The 18,177-nt window shown below is 31.1% G+C and overlaps 1 protein-coding gene across 3 annotated transcripts in view; it reads right to left on the reverse strand.

The window, feature by feature from the left end:
• Positions 1–18,177, reverse strand: part of LOC129941086 (ABC transporter G family member 23) — a 179,879-nt gene that overhangs the window by 49,791 nt on the left and 111,911 nt on the right. The window contains exon 2 of one of the 3 annotated variants that reach the window (XM_056049631.1): positions 2,018–2,213. The exons of the other annotated variants lie outside the window; for them this stretch is intronic. Within the exon in view, the coding sequence (XP_055905606.1) occupies positions 2,018–2,028 (11 nt within the window). The 5' untranslated portion in view covers positions 2,029–2,213. The remainder of the gene's footprint in view (positions 1–2,017; positions 2,214–18,177) is intronic. 3 annotated transcript variants of the gene reach the window in all.

An 18,177-nucleotide genomic window follows, 5' to 3' on the forward strand; every position in this document is an offset into this window, starting at 1 on the left:
ACAAAATGTACTATTATAAAAACGCAATAGGTCCTAATGATGAGTTTAAGGCATGAAGAAAACAAAAAAACAACGAATTTAATAAATGTTTATTGTTAAACGTTCGCGCAAAGCAGTTAAATGTTACAATTTTTCACAAAAATGAGCGATTTTCCAATTTTTTGTACATCACATTTGCTTACTCAAATAACTATGATTAGAACAAAATAAAATAATAAAACAACAAAAAAAATTCATTCAATAGTTTGCACTTTAAAGTCTGATTTTTTTAAAAATTCAGGCATAATGGACCGTGACAGGAGAGTGGTTCTTATCAAGCCATCTGTTGCGTCTACTCCACACACTTTTTTTGAAGCTTCAGAAACGAGCTTTACACACCGTTCTACTGCTTGTGTGTGACAAGGAAAATCGTCAAAATCAGTAGCCACAGGTGTGCCAGAGTGTATCAGTTGTTTAATTTCTTCATCCGTGATCCTCCTTAAAAGGAGAGGAGGAGAAAGTTTACATGTGTCCGAACAAATCATGTCGGTGTAGTCTGTAGCAACAAAATTTATCCTCGGAGTGTTGAAGTTTCGAATTGGCTTTCCCTTCATAAGCGATCGTGCCTTGCAAATTCGGCGCAACCCTAGTTCTCTGATATATCTATTTTCATCAACTATCATTGCAAGAAGCAAATTTTCGGGGTGAGCGAAAAATGCGTTCCGCTCAATCACAGGGTCAATAACTTGCAGCAAGTTTTGAGATAGATACCGTGATGTTCTGATGGTTTTAAAAACAATTTTCGGACCATCTGTAAACTTTTTGCTGTTTTTAATTTTGAGCCACAGAGGCATATATCATTTTAAAATAAAAAGACTAGCAAATTTTTGCAACTTTTCAAAAGTTTGAATGGAATGCGCGAACGGAAGATATTTTTTTATTTAGAAATTTTTTTCAGAGTTTTACTCAGATAGGTAATTAACAACTTTTGTAAGGTATTGCGAATCAAATAAAAAAAAAATTGTTTTTTCGGCCCACCCTACTGCCTATGCCATCGCGGGTACTGCCTCTTCCGAGGAAGACAAATTCTCCAATAGTAATTCTTGTCCTGAAAAGTTCTCAACGGACTGTTGCGCCACCAAATTTTTTTAGGATTTTCGAGTACTTTAAATATAATTGTATTTCAACTTTCAAATTATGTGCACCAAATTTAGTATTCTTTTAAAAAATGTATACATTTTAATATCTAGACAAAAAGCTTTGGCGAAATGTTTTGTAATTAATTTTCCAGATTTTATCCTTATAAGGATTAACTTTTTTGGGAAATTTAAAAATTCTGTCAGCTATGTCAAGCGCGGCTATCAAAAACATTCTTCAAGCTATTACTTCTTGTATTCATTCGTTGTTTTACTGTATTTAATTTTCAACATTACCTTGTTTATTTAAGCAAATTTCTTACGGAAGTCAAAAAACTAAAAACTCAAACGAATTAACTTGAGTCCTTTATTTTAATGTTCACATCAAGGATAGTACCAGGTTGTTTCATTTAATGTTTTTAATAAAAACAAAAAATAAGCAAAACAACTTCCATGACGATAACTGCCAATCTATAAAATTTCCATTGCATTTTTAAACTTTTCAAGCATAACTACTTTACAACTTATATGATTCACTTATTTTTTGTTATTAATAATTGCACACACTGCGTTTTCAATATTTAATAACTAGCTTAAGCACATTACACATGAATACAAATTTAACAACTCAAAGTATAAATTTTCCATAGATTCATGTTCATGATAAATATCTAAGCAAGGTTGGCAATATTTGTGTGTTTTGTTTAAAAGTGCCTAATGCCTTTATGCCAATCAATAAATTGCAATAATAAATTATTTAATTCTTTTAAAATTTTTCCATCAATAAATTACATTCTTATGAATGAATCATGTTGATTAATTTGTCATTTTAAATTAAATATGCATTTGTTTAGAACTTAAATATAGAAGGTAAACAATTTTATTTAAACAAAAAAACTTACGTTATCAACATATTGTGATTTATTTGGTTCGGTGGGCAAAAGTTGGATTCTCAAAAAATATAAATTAAAAGTGTTGGAAAAAATATGAAAAGTTTCTTACGCAAGTTTGAAAAAACTGCGATTGAAACTTTCTTAAGTTGTTTTGCGCTCAGATTATACGGTTTTTGTTATTTTCTTATCCAGAAAAATTTCATTACTGCGGAATTCAAAATAAAAAGAGAAAAAAGAAATAAATTAATAAAATAAGTTCTAAATATTAAAAGAATGAAACATACCAAAAATCTCCGTTTAAATTGTGCACATAGTTAACATGTTTTTTAAAATTTATCAAAATAACAAAATTATTTAATAAAATAAAACTTGATCTTTAAAGTTTTGTCTGCATTTGAAAACTTCTCATATCTTTAAATTTCAAGTAGTAGTTTTAAATTCGATACTTGACTTTATTAAAATGTTATATAGTGCTCCAGTAAGGGGCAAATAAAGGGGTCAACCTGGGAATCAATGATATTAAGGTGGAAAATATGAGACTCTTAACACAATGTTAAAAACACGAAATCGAAGGTATATTTCTAGCCCACTATCTTTTATTTCGAGCTGAATCTCTTATTTTATTACACTTTATTATAGCTCAGAATTTTCGGAAATGCTTTTGACTCAAGATTGACAAAAACTTACTAACGTCAAATGTCACTAAATACAAAATAGGTTTGAAAAGCCTCAATGAAGTTAAATGTACGTAAACATTTTAAATTCATTGAAATTTTTCTTCATTATTCAACAATAATTGTATTAAGTAAGGTTAGGGCAATGAACATCGACGTTATGTGTACGTCTATTTTTGTAGTTCTTGGTCGTGGTTATAAATTGACACCAAAACCATTTAAACATAATATGACACTGCAATTCAATGAAATTGAAACCCATATCAGCAAATAATTACAAAATGTAGGTAGGTATATGTCAAGTGTCAAGAAGACGAAGAAACAAAAAACTACGACATTGAAAAACACCTTTTTCATTCAGTACCTACCTATTCGAAAATATAACCTTACAAAAGTGCAACACAATGCGAATACGTCTTTATTTTGATTTATGGTCAAATCACTGTCAATGAGTGTTGTTTTTTGTTTTTGTAATATTAACAACAAAAGACAGCTGTTAACAATTTTATTTTGTTTTAATTTTTTTTTTGTTTAGATTTTGTTTACTCATTAAAAATAAAAAACAAAACAAAACTGAAAATGATGCGTTCAATATTACGAGTTGTAGTATTTTGTGACAGGTGCTATTGTTTTAAAGTTCATTGTATACAAATATTTATGTAATTTTGTTCATGTAAAAATAAAATATTGATTGTCATATGATGTAAGTTTTACCTTATGTTGTAATTTCATATGATCAATCAGGAAAAAGTAACATAAATTGCTGAATGACAAAAGTGGAAAAAGATAAGTCTAAGTATTTAATTCGTTGAAGCACCACTTTTCCATTGGGTTCTGGTGGCCTTAATTCAAATCTGGTTCAAAATTAATGTAACAAGTCAAGATTTTTGAGATATTAATTTTCAAAATTCGAAAAATAAACACATGTATAAGTCTTGTTGACGCTATATCTGAGTTTATAAAGCAATTTTTTTTTACAATCAAATCAAATGATAGATTTCTAAATCCAAAATCCCTTTTTTTAATATTCAGTCGAAACTAAAATGACATTGACTAAATATCAGTTAAAATATTATTTATAAAAATCTAAAAGACACACTTATTCCATTTATGCTAACAAGTTTTCAACAGAAAAAGACAAAACGGTTTGAAAGTAAGTTGTGGTTTTGAAACGAATGTGTTGTATACAAAATTAAATTGCTATTTTCAAAGTTTGAGCAAATTGTTAAAATTTAAGTTTGGATTCTCAATCAGCACTGAAAACAAACCCCAAAACGTATTTTTCAATACTATGAAAGTATTAAATTCAAGGTTTGCCCAAGAATGCATAAAGAGTCACTAGTCAGAATGAGAGTCAAGTAAAGTAAATCTAAGAGAATTTATAAATACAAACTAATAAAGATACTAAAACGATGTCAAGAATTTTACTTTGAAAAATCATCTAAAAATTCATTGTTTAGTGATATTTTAAATGTATATCCCTCAAGTAACATTACTACTTAAAAGTTTTTGGAAACTTATATTGGATTAATTGTCGTGATTTTATCTTGAATGAAATTAATTTGTGGATCTTTGGTTTTTTAAAATGCTAGCTTGACACCAAGTAACCATTTCCATGTGAATTTTTAAAAAACAAGAGCGACAATTATTCCAATTATCACTTTTTTCAAAATTTAAATTGGTAAATTTTGATTATTTTAAGAACTTTTAAAGAGGCATATTAAGGACGTATTAATCCTTGAAATAAATATTATTTTGTTTATGGGACAGAAAAAAAAACTAAATTTTATCGAGTATGGGTTTCCTGTAAGAGGTTTTATTTTTAAAAGGCAGCTGTCATCTTTTGACATTTAAAAAATTAGAAATACACAATTACTAAGGAGGACGTACATCAGATGCAAAAGTGCAAAGAAGGAAGTGGTTGAACTATAGCTGTGACAGCCATCTATATGATATCGTTATTTATAGCTTCAAAAAGTCAATTATTCATCATATGATTTGTTTTTATTAAGACCACAATCAAAGTTTTAGAAAAGTTCATCAAAATAATTTATTTTAGGATATAGTGCTGCAACAGTCCGTAGGGCTTACAACTTTGAACGGTTTTTGTGTGTGATCCATATCAGAAAAAAATTACCTACAGCTTTTACGCCGAATCCAATTGGCTAATTTGAGAAAGCACTTTTCATGAAAAAAATTGACAATTTGTCAATTCCTCGAAATAAAATTCGTGAAAATTGTAGGTGGTATAGGCAGTGATTGAACCAAAGATCTGTAGCATAACAGTCCAACGCACTAACCATCACCTACCAGGTACTTTCTATTTGTGCTAAAACTGGTGTCTAGTTAAGAAAAAAGTAAATATTACCTCATGGGTACCATTCCGATATAATTATAAATGATGTCATAAATCTTTGACATTAGGCAGACTCAATTACTTCAAGACATAAATATCCAAAGAAATTTGAGTTTTTCTTCTTTATTTTTAAAACACAAAATGTATACTATATTTAGAAGTTGACTTAAGTTGTTAGTATTAAACAAAACTGACAAAAAAGGCTGTTATAAAAAATCCAAAAACATTTTTGACGAACGTCGTGTCAGAGAAATCACTTTGTTTAACTTCTAGGCTAATAATTTTAGTTCGGCTGATTAATTTTCAAAATTTGAAAAAAGTAGCAATAAAATCCGTGATAGTTTTCTAAATATTCAGATGATATATTTATAATATTCGAAAAATCTTCATAAGTTGGTAGATTTCTACTGTCGTACAAAAATCTGAAAGAAAATCTAAAAACCTATTCATGCTTAAACGGTTTTTATAAGAAAATTGAAAAATCGTTTCAAATTAAGTTTTACTCTTGTAACTTATCTGTTGTCGAAATAATTCTATTAAAAACGAATATCTTGAAAACTTGAGCAAATAGGTAAAAGCAAAGTCTGGGCTTGAAATCAGCACTTTGAAAAACTATACAAATATTTAACTCAAGGCTTGCCCAAAACTTCGTATAGAGTCAAGTAAAGACTCGTAACTATGAAGAGATATTCCATAAACTAAATAAAATTAACCCCTATCAATGCTAGCTTGACAGCCAAGTTAGCAATACCAGGGACTAGTTTTTATAAAAACAAAAGCGACAATGAATCCGATTATTACTTTTCAAAAATTTTAAATTGATAATAGTAAATTGACGGATATTTAAAGTTTTAACTTAAGGTTAAAAACAGTACAAACACTATAAACGTATTGTGGTTTCCTATAAGAGGTTTTATTTCTAAAAATCCTCTATTTGACAGCTGTCATCTTTTTACCTTCTGAAAGGAAAAACTGCACAGTTACTAAAATTGAAACAATTCACGCTTCAAGAATACATTGAAATTGTTATAAAAATGATGAACATTTTTGCAGCCAAAATTATACATTTTGCAAAAAGAGTTTCTTGTGCGTTATTTCTTAAGAAGGTGATAACAATTTTTAACCGAAATCTTTTGATTTAACGACCTTAGAGTTTTTCTTTGGGAAAACGAGCTAACGCTTCACAATTGGCTATAAACGTTTAAATTATAAATTATGCAATTATCGGAACGTACGAAACTGCAATTTGAAATTTTAAAAGAAAGAAGTGTTAGAACAGTATAGTCAAGATGATATCATTATCAATATTTTCAAAAGTAATTTGAAAAAGATTTTTTAGTGTTACAAAAATTCGTCTAAAAATAGTTCGTAGTAAAATTTAAAAAATTAATTTTTTTGAGGGTTTTAAAATGGAATATGTTGATTGTCTTAATATTTGTGCTAATAACTGGTGTCATGTTGAGGAAAAAGTGAGTATAGTCTTTTGTGAACCACTAAGGCACAAATAAAGAGCATGTCATAAATGTCCTCTGAATACTAGAATCTGTTCACCAATACATACAAAAATTCTTTTAAACTCAAAAACTTTATTTTCTGAAATTCATGAAGAAGTTTAAACAGTTCTTCATTTCTACAACGAAAATAACCAGGATCTAATTAAAGCAAAAACACAAATATCGTTTGTTTAACTTCTATAAGCTGATAATTTAAGTTAAGCAAATTAGTATAGAACGATTGATATTGCATTCGTATCTCGATGATAGTGTTCGTTGAGTAGATGTGAATTTGGTATCATGTGTTTTCCATTGGCGAAAAAAAATCAATTTGTTCTGTTGATATGACTAGTTTTGTTAATGAAAATGGACGATTGCCGATCGGAATCGAGTCGAATGAAGCTCATTGCAACTCGACTCAAATATATAAAGAATTGAGGCGAGCTTCAAGCTCGCTTCAACACCACATGTTAATGTAGTAGTCTACGAACAAAACCCATCCATGAAACAATTGTTAAATGAACTTTTTTTGTATAGAATCTCAGATGTTTTTTTAACAGTTCTTCTTGAAAATTGTCCATATTATTATTTTTTTTTGCTGAAATTAATTTTAACTTTTGATTTTCTTCTATTTGTGGTTTTTGTTTATTATTATTCTGACAAGTCCTCTTTCAGTTGTACCAAATTTTAATACAAAAATCTGACTACTGCCGATGTGTTTTCTTGTGAATTTTTTACTATACAATATAATGCCAAAAAAACACGGGTATTTAAAAAGGCGTAACATAATTAGTTTATTAGTTTATTAGTTTATTCATTCATTATTCTCTTTTACACAATAAACTAACGTATATACATAGTTACAAAATCTTACTTTTTACAATTGAGAATAGCTAGTGACATTTTGTATTTTGCTTATAAAAGCTATAAATAGTGTTAGATGTCACTTTAAAAAAGACAAAATTAATCAAAGTGGGGTGACAGTCATTATTGTTTTTTTTTTTTTTTTTTCTTTGTTTTTTTCTTTTTTTCAAAATTAACAATAAAATTTACAAATATAATTAAAATTTTAAAGATTTTAAACTAATATTTATGCAACATAGGAGAGCAAATCTTCTATCTCATCGTGATCAAAATCAAGAAGCCATGATTTAACATTTTTTAAAAATTTACTTTGGGTTCTTATAACTCTTATATCATGAGGAAGATTATTAAAAAGTTTACAAGACACAACTGGGTAGGAGTTCCTATAATGGGTAGTGCGGAAAGCTGGAATTAAGACAACATGACGGCTAATGCTACGTAAGTTACGTGAATCAAATATAGGACTTTGCATATAGCCACCTCTCATATAAAATATTTTAGAGACCCTAAAATAAAATAAATGCCTAACTGGAAGAATTCTCAAGGATCTAAACAATGACATAGAGTGAGCAAGGCGATGAGCGTTACTAATTTTTCTTATGGCGCACTTTTGTAAGATGACGATTGGCCTTAGATTGGACATGTAGGCACCTCCCCAAACACTAATCCCATATTGCAGTTTTGAATGGAAGATTCCATGGTAAACAGTAATGAGTGTTCTATTAGAACAACACTTTCTTAACCGATATAAACACCTAATAGAAGAGCGCAAGTACTGTTTCAAACTAGAAATGTGTTGCATCCAACTCATGTTTTGATCGATCGTAGTACCAAGATATTTAAAGTTCCTGACCACTTCAATTTGAAAACAATTCGAACTGCAGGCCTCATTTTCATTAAAGGTTGCTTCAGACGCAGATGTACAAACACAACCATTTAAGCTGAAACGCTGACAGTCAAACGAGTGGAACTTGACATCGACATATGGTGGCTCAAGTGAACCTAATCTGAAAAACATTAATTTAGTTTTTCCACTTACAATTAACTTATGTGAAGCAAACCATAATCTCAATAAGTGAATATCGTGGTTTAGTTCAGCTGTCAGATTCAGTGGGCTCGTTGAGCCATATGCGATTCCAAGATCATCTGCAAAAGCCGTAACTCTACCTGCAAACGGTAGGGAAAACAGAGAGTTAATGAAAATCAAAAACAGAACCGGTCCTAAGACTGACCCTTGGGGGACACCTAACCTTAGCACCTGGGGGCTACTTAAGAAATCACCGATTTTTACTCTTAGTTTACGGTTCTTTAAGTAAGAAGCGAACCAGTTGTATATAAAGCCACGAAAACCGACATTATATAGTTTATCCAAAAGAATATCATGAACAACCATGTCAAATGCTTTGGTAATATCCACAAAGAGACCAGCGCAAAACTTCCTTTCATCCAAGGCTTTGTTAATAAAAGAGCAAAAACATAAAAGAGCATCCTCAGTGGAACATCCTTCCCTAAACCCAAACTGAACTGGACTAAAAAAGTTAATTTTTGCTAGATGCGCGCACATTCGTTTTTTTATCATTTTTTCAAAAACCTTAGAGATTGAAGATATCAAAGAAATGGGCCTATAGTTGTTTTTCTCTTTACGATTACCCTTTTTAAACAGTGGTAATACATCTGCACATTTCAGTTGATCAGGAAAAGTTCCACTAAGAACACTTAAATTGAATAAATGTGCAAGGATTTCAGCTAAATTTGGCGCAATTTTCTTAAGTAGTACATTAGAAATGCCATCGTTACCACAAGAATTCGAGTTCTTCAGAGAGTAGATCGTACTTAAGACTTCTAACCCAGTTATTTCTTCAAAAAAGAAGCTATTTGCAGTCGTGGTACTAACATACACTTGATAACTTACACATCTGTTGCAAAGCGACCTACAGTTTGATTGGAAAGACATATCTCCTACTGAAACAAAGAATTCATTAAATGTATTAGCTACAACTACAGGCTCAAAAATGTCAACTCCTGCTTCTTTCAGCACAATGGGGTTAAATTGATAAGGCGTGATTCTATTTTCTAAACTATTGATTATACTCCATTCCTTTTTAGGGTTTCCTTGAGCGTTTTGAAATTTTGAACAGTAGTAGTTGTCGCGTAAGGTCGAAATTTCCTTATTAGTTTTCTTACTCAATTTCTTAAACCTTTTTTTTAAGTTTGAGTTAAGTGGATGCTTAAAACATAATTTGCGCATTTTATTTTTCACTTTAATTTTTTTCAAAATAGAATTGCTTATCCATGGTTTTAATCTTACCTGGGATTTCTTTTTTGTGACTGTGAAACTGGAGCTTTTTATATGATCTTTTAAAATATTTAGAAACGAGTCATACGCTTGAGAAGCATTTTCTTCAGCATATACCTCCTCCCAAAATTCAAAACGCAGATGATTATTAAGTAAGGGATATCTTATATTAGTCACAATTTGTGGGGAAGTGAAACAGTTACGTTTCACACCAAAAACACCGTTGAAGAAAATACCAGTCATATTGTGGTCAGTTATTTTCAAATCAAAGTTGATACCAAAACAATTTCCCAAAGAGATTTTCATAAAACGACCAAAAACATGATCAATGCACTTGCCTGATAACGGCCTTGTTACTTCATTTATAAAAGATGTAAGACCATGTTCAGCTGTTAGAGCAAGGTAATAATCAGATACAGCGCTCAAAGTTAAGATGTCAATGTTGAAATCACCCAATACAACTAGATTACACCCATTTTCACTACGTAGAAAATTTGAAAAATCCTCGAGAAAGGATTGAGAAGATATAGACTGTAATCTATAAACACAAACAAAATCAAAAAGAACTTTGTGAACATTAATAGTAATTTTTATCAAATCTGCGCTAGCCATGTTGTATCGCTTCACCTTCAAGCAATCACCAGAGTATACATCTCGAATAAAAACTCCTACACCACCTGCTGGATATAATTCATTAGTGTTTGCATAAAATGAATAACCGGGAATGATAAAATCATCCGTTTCACAAGAAAAAATCCAAATTTCAGATATAAATATCAAATCAGGCAAATATTCAAAAGCTTCAAGATTACAAACCAGTAAGTCGAAGTTTTGTCTCACACTACGTATATTTTGATGTACAACATAAAAAGGGGTACTTTCATTAAAGTTTATACGAAAAATTTTATCACAACTACTTTTAATGGTCATAGTGGCTGAGTTGTTGCTATCTAGATCGAAATTATTATTCATGCTAAACATTGTACAAAAATAAAATTGAACTAAAAAATTAGTCTTGTAATTTACCTAAATCTTCGAACGAACTTATAGCAACAACTCTACCTTTATCAACCTTACGCAATAAGATTTGAGAATTTTGAAACCATAGATATTTAAAGTTTTTAGTTTTTTTAACCTTTTTCGCTTCCATAAATAACGCACGATTAAATTTGGTTAAAGAATCATTTACATAAATATTACTCTGTTTCCCCTCTACAAATAATGCAGCATTCAGCTTCTTCGTTGCGGACCTTTTCTGCTTCATAATTTTTTGTTTGACTGCTGGTGATGAAAAATGCACACATAAAATGTCGTCATAAACATTTGTTCTGGATCCCACGTTGCTAGAGTAATCTTTGTTATTTTTATTCTTCCGCACTTGTTTTACAAAGCATTTAACTATTTCTCTGGGCTCAACTGAGGTATCCAACGCATCGGATAAAAGCTTCTCCAAACATTCGGTGGCATTATTGTTGTTTACACCTGGTATGCCAACTATCTCAACAGAATTCTCCAACAGTTTTTGATCTCTCCAGTTAAGTTTACTTTCAAGTGACGATATTTTAGATTTCAAGTAATCATTTTCATCTCTGAGCTCCTGCACTATACCGAGAAATTCTGTGTTGACTTTTTTCAGATTAATAATCTCTTCGTAAAGAAGCTCCAAGGTTATTGCGCTTTGATGACGTTCTGCACAAAGGCCTTCTGTCTCTGCCGCGGCACCTCCCTGTTGATCATCAGATTCGCTTGCTGACTCACGCGGATTGAAGAGAGCATTAGAATTTGCGCTTTGTTGACGTTGTGCACAAAAATCTTCAGTCTCTGCCCCGGAACCTCCTTGTTGTTCATCGTTCACGCTAGCGGGCTCACGTAGAATGAAACGAGCATTAGAATTCGATTGCGTAAAGCCTGGGTTTGGTGATTTTATGTTTGCTCCTGCTCCTCTCTTCTTTTTTGGTAACGTTTTAGGATGCCTAGATGACGATGCACTTACATATGGTGCTGCTGTATATTGTTGTTGCAGAGATGCGTTTCTTGTTGGTTGCTGACGTATACGCTTAGATGACAATGCATATTTGCATGGTGATTCTGCTTGTTGTTGTTTAACAGAGTCAATTCCAGCTGGTATTACTGCATGTTGTTGTTGCAATGATTTCCGACGAAGCGAGGTACATCTATCACAACGATATTTTATATTGTTTGCTCTCATGTATTCTAAGTCAACTGAATTAATGTTAACACACCCGCAGTGGAAATTCGAAATACACTCCGCACAAGAGATTTTAGATACATTGGTAGGCTCTATTTTGTCATTGCAAATAAGGCAAATCATTTTAACAAAATATGTAACTTTGAAAAATGAGAAAGAAAAGAAAAAAAGAGAAACTGGGCTTAAAAAGCGTGTGCACCCCACAACAGACACAGCACATTGTCTAAGATACATTTTATTAAGTGTAACATTAGCAGTTCAAAGGTTCGAAGTTAAAAAGGGAAGAAGTATGATCGAATGAATTCTATTCCTGCTATTCAAAAAAGGTTAATATAACTTAAGAAAAATAAAAGAATACAATAATAATACAATGATAGAGGGAACTAATAGTGACTGATATCCAATAGCGCATCAAGAGGGGTGGGGGGGGGGGGGGTCGGTTGGATTCTCTAAAATTGAGATTGAAACAAGAATTTAAAGAACATAAATATCCTAGAGGTTTATAAAATAAATAAATAAATTAGGTGACGCAACAGTCCGTGGAGAACCAGGGCCTAGTGACTTTTAACTCTCAACCATTCCTGTGTGAGAGTAATTGCAGGGATGGAGGGGACCTACAGTTTATATGCCGAATCCAAACGGCTAATTTGAGAAAGCACTTTTCTCAGGACAAGAATTACTACTTGGAGAATTTGTCAATTCCTTGCAAGAGGCAGTACCCGCTTATAAAATTTTAGATGGCACAGGCAGGGATCGAACTCAAGACCTCTCGCATGACAGTCCAATGCAGTCACCATCATGTCACGGGTTCTACGTGAAGAGGCTTAGCACCACACAACATTTTCTTTCAACTCAACCTTAATTTGTTTGGTTTTGATAGACATAATCCTATTTCTTTGAATTCAAGATACAAAACATTTTTCTCTCCTCAAGAAAATAAGCCAAAAGAGCCAGAACAATTTTCATAAAGATTCTGTCCTATCTTTCTAGGAAATACGATCAAACTCTTTTGCATTTATATTTTTATAGCATTTTTCACATTAATAGAAATGAAAAACAAGAACAGAATTTATATTTTTCTTTTAAATCTACGATTTAACACAAAAAACCCACTAAACGATTTTATTTTAACTGTTAAAAAAGGTATATTTAAAAGTCCATTTATAGTTGTACCGAATATCGTTGATCTTTTTGCTGATCTGCTGAATATTAAATCTTCTACCCAACTACAAAGGCATCCAAGACGAATTCTAGACAATGCTTTATGTTTTGGACTTAAATTTGCAGAGACATTTGTAGGTCTCGTCATTCCAGTCAATCTTTTTCGACTTATGGACTCATCACAAAATACATTACAATTTAAAATCTTTGCTTAAATTGCTGGTATATTGAACGTTCTTGATAATAAAATTAAAAAAACAAACCTTAAGGCACCAAACCCGAACTGATAATTCAAAATGCACTTCTTTTAAACAACATGTGAGTTTTTGCAACTTGTCAATCAAGAAGTAGCACACAAGAGAAAAAAGCTAACTTTGACTCAGAACCAGCTGTCAAATCGATGAAATGTCAAAGTTTTTCAAATAAATTATTTTTGGATTTCACAAGAATAGCACCAGTTATCTTTTAAAAACCTTCAGTGCATATTGAAATTCTTCTACATATCAAAAGTCATATCACGTTCCTGACCGACTAAGTGCAACTTCAAAAACAAAAACCAAAAATCTTTTGAAATTTTGCCAAAATCCTGCAATGATTTTATGTTATGTTTATTTTGTAATTCATTTTAAATGGCGTTAACCGAAAAAAATGCAAATTCGTGGGTTGTGAGTCAGTTAACCAACAAATAAAAATCCCACATTCCATTGGAGGACTTTGCAAGTTAAAAACAAAAATAATATTTTAAAAAAAGCTCAAAACCAACCGAACTCATTTTACATTCATTGAAGCATTTAATAGTTGGTTGGTTGGTTAAGACTCCGAAGTCTCCGAAGTCTGACTGAGTAGATTATTGCCCAACAATCGCATCAAGGTTTTCTTTTGTCCAAATTTATTTATCATCGTCTTCTTCTTCGAATCCATTCACCATTCATTCAAGACACACGACTTACAGAGTACATACTCGTGCCTCGTATGTGAATTTCATCACATCATCAAAATGAAAAATTACATATCATAACTTACAAACTTATTTACTTAAAAATGCATGCATAGCTGTTTATGAAATTTTGTATCTGCAAAATAAATCACTTTACAAAACTAAAAGATACGTCATTAAGTTGATGATATCCATCAAATGACTTGAGATCGTTTATGTGTTTTAGAGAAAGACATTCCCCATCTCAGATCACTAATGGCGGACGACGACGACGAAGACGATAACGATGTCGATGGAACACTTAAAAGAATCATATTGGGTTTTTCTGCTGCATTTACAGAAAACTTGTCCATGATGATGCAGATATTGAGTAACACTAAGTTAACCGCTTTTCCGTTTATCATCAACATCATCATCATCAAAACAACAACAACAACAACTTGAATCCAAACTTAAAGTAAACCAAACCAATTCGAAGTCCAGTTGAACAACTTTCATTTTCAATAGAGGCCATAGCCATAGCCATAGCCATAGCCACAGTCATAGCCACAGTCATATAGTGTAAACCATATCTAGATTTGAGCATAACACAAATTGAGGTAGGTACAAGCTCATGTAGTCCAACATCAACTTCAAGCCATGGAACAAGCTTGACTCATTCAATAAAGGTATGAGTAAACAAAAAAGTGCGTTTTAATTTTTGCACTCACCAACAGCTTTGTTGGATTGACTTGAATTTGTTTTTCTGAACTGCATAAGTTCTGGAAGTTTCTTAAGATAAAACGAAGGCAAAAAGATTGAATTACAAAATTTTCATTTTATAGCTTGTTCATGGCCGTATCTGGTTAGGTTGGAACCTGAAGAGAATAATGTTGAGTCTTAGATTTAAATCTAAGAATCTTTGATTATAAGGAGCGTTGTTTTGGAAATGTTGATAGATTTTCCAGCTTCAATTCAATTTTGTTCTCAGATGTTTGTATCTCGATGGATGTGTTCATGAAGTACTATAAGAGTAATTTTCTATTGGACAAACAAATTGACCTTTTTGATCTTATATTTTATAAATATAAAAGCGGTTTCTTGCTTATGTAGCATTTAAGTACCATTTTTTACTTCCAACATATAGGAACTATATGACAAGTTTTGCATCGGTGCAAAATTTCGAACTCAAAATTTTAATCCAACATGATATTACAATAGTAGAGAATTAAAAAAAGTGGGTCCTGCGATTCTGTCCGGTCTGCTTTGTCTGTCTGTCCACGCTCCTACTGCTTAAATCATTGGATCGATTTAGTTCAAAGTTGGAAGTTAAGGTTTTGAACAGATTCGCGTTAGGAGTTTTTTTCTTTTTGTGTCTCTTCGGTTTTAAAGTTGCTTTTAAACACTGTGATTTTTAAAGCTCTATTTATTTTAAGTGATGTTTGATGAGCGATACTTGTCAAATTCCACCCTATCCGCAAAAATAATCAATCTCTTTCGAACAAATTCTTGACAACTCGTTAAAAAAAGAAAAAGATAAGAAATTTCAAATCTTATTTCTTATTCTTATTATTATTTTGAACGTTACTTAGCATAAAATCGATCTTTGATTGATCTCTGCGCGTCGTTGTAATCTTTTTTTAATTAATTGTAACATTAAATATAGTTTAAAAGATGATAAATTATACGAAAACGAGCATAAGCTTTAATATTTGTTAGTTATTTTGCTAGTTACCACAAATATAGCGCCATCTGCTGCACGCAAAAATAAAAACATAATCTACGAACAAAGCCCTTTCATTCAGTTCGTATTTAATTAAGCATATATTAATTAATACATATTAATGATTATATTTTCACACATCCTCTTTAAAATTGTCCATTTTTTAAGTTTAAAGATTTTTGGTCTGAATTTCGCTAAATTTTGTATCGTTTTGTTATAAATTATTCTGACAAATAATCAGTTGTATCAACTTTGAACTATAAAAAGTGGACTACATGGAATCCAAAAACAAAACAGCTATAATTGATTAAAGCTCTGAATACATAAACCTTTGCATTGTCCTAAAATTTATCCTGATGTAAGTGCGATAAAAAAAATTAAAAACCATTGAAAACAAAATTGTTCAACAAACATGTTTAAATACTAAAATAATCAAATTTGAGACACTCTTATTAAAATCTTATAATATAAGAGCTGTCACTTCTAACTACATGGAAGAATTGTCAACTAATGCTTGACAGTTGAAATATCTGTTTTTAGTTTCTTAAAAAAAGAAAACAATTTCGTGTTTCACATGTTCAATAAAATTTGAAAAACAATTTGCTGAAACTTTGGGACAAAATTTTTTAATAAGATCTTATCATCAATAATTGCGTCCAACAAACAACTTATTTTATTGCTTATTTGTTAAAAAGCTACAGTAAAAAGTTGTCCCAAAATTGATATCGACTTACATATGTGATGTGGATAAAGCCTAACGAACAAAAAATTCACAAAGAATTAAAAAAAAAAACAGTTTGCTTTAACTCTCAAACAAAATCTTTAATTTTAATGATATTTTGGGACACTACCTTTGTAATTATATCCATTTGACAGCAAAGGTCTTGGTACAACAATATGTTAGCCTTTTTGACCATAAACTGTATTTAAAGAGTGTCCCAAAATTAATATCGATTTTATGCCATTTGACAGTTGAAGTATTATACGAATAACACTTTTTAGAATACTTAAAATGAAGAGTTATGATATTTTTTAATTGGGCCGTTTTACCTGTTCTCTCACTTCAAACAAAAAATCCGGCCCTGTATAAATACAGCAGGTGGATTTTAGTTTTGCATCGACTGGCAACATGTTGCCGCGACTAACGCCGCGCCATCCACTATACATAGGTTAATTTTGCGGTGGGGTAAGAGGTGGCACAAGGTCGTCTTAGTTTGTTGACGTTTCGGGAAGTAAAAATATGTAATTGTTGTTGTTTTGTTTTTCCACTTTACATACCTACATACGATGTGACTTGTGACTACTGGAGTTGCATACGAAATTTCCAAGCAACAAACTGATGATGATGCTGATGAAGTCTTGGAGTCTTGAAAAGACAGAGGAAAATTTTAGCGAAAATAATTTCCACTATACTTCACTTCTATACAAACTACAAAAGCTGATGCCAAGAGATTCATTTTTATTTTGTTTTGTGTGGAAAACTTTACGAACCACAACTAGCTACAACAACAAGCTTAAAGTTAACGCTGACTTTTAGTTTTTAGTTATTATTACTTCACGAATGATTGCTAGTTATTTTCTAGATGAAGTGATGAAAAGCAAAAACCAAAACAAAAGCAACTTATTCGGCTTACTATAAAAAAAATGTGATGATTTTCTTGGAATTGTTGTGTCTTGAGAAATTTCAGAGATTCAGCAGAAAAATATGACATCCGTATAGCCAGACATAAATAAATATGGGTATGAAAACTAGGTCAGTTGTTTGTTTGATGTAAACAAAGCTTTATTTTTTGACATAATCTATAAACAACTTTTTATGTCTATGTCTGACGTTTTGTTATAGAATTTGTTGCGCGTTTTGCGTGGTGATTTACATGATGAATGGTTTGAGATATTGATTTTAAAAGACGGGTTATAAAAAGAAATAGTTGTTTACCATTCAATTTTTGTGTGGTGTTTTTATTTTTAAGCTAGTATAGGGCTTCGGTGGCTGAAGCTATTATTACAATCTATTCTTTCATGACTGTGTTGATGGGTCTTTGGTGATACCTTAAAAAATTGTATTATAATTGAAATAAACAAAATTGAGTCACACAGAAATTACATGACTGTCTGACATTTTAAACAAATTATAATGGAAAATAAAGTTAACGAATTTGTTTTTTTTTTAAGAAGATTGAAATTTTGCAAATTTTCCTTTTAAATTTGATACCCACGATATTTGTTTGTATGATTGATTTTGAAAAAAATATAGGGGCTGTAGTCTAGGGAGTATAAAGTATTATCATTTGTTTACTTTTTTGTACACAAAAATATTTTTTTTTAATAAAAACCATTAAAATGTTGAAATTCTAAGATTTCCTGGCAAAGCTTATGATCTAAGGAAATTGCCAATTCACTTTGTAAAAACTGTAATAAGGCTGAACTTTATGGGATAACTTCTCCTCTATCACCCCGAACCTGAGGCTATAAAACGT

Source organism: Eupeodes corollae, chromosome 1, assembly GCF_945859685.1.
Source record: "Eupeodes corollae chromosome 1, idEupCoro1.1, whole genome shotgun sequence".
Classification (NCBI taxonomy): Eukaryota; Metazoa; Arthropoda; class Insecta; order Diptera; family Syrphidae; genus Eupeodes; species Eupeodes corollae.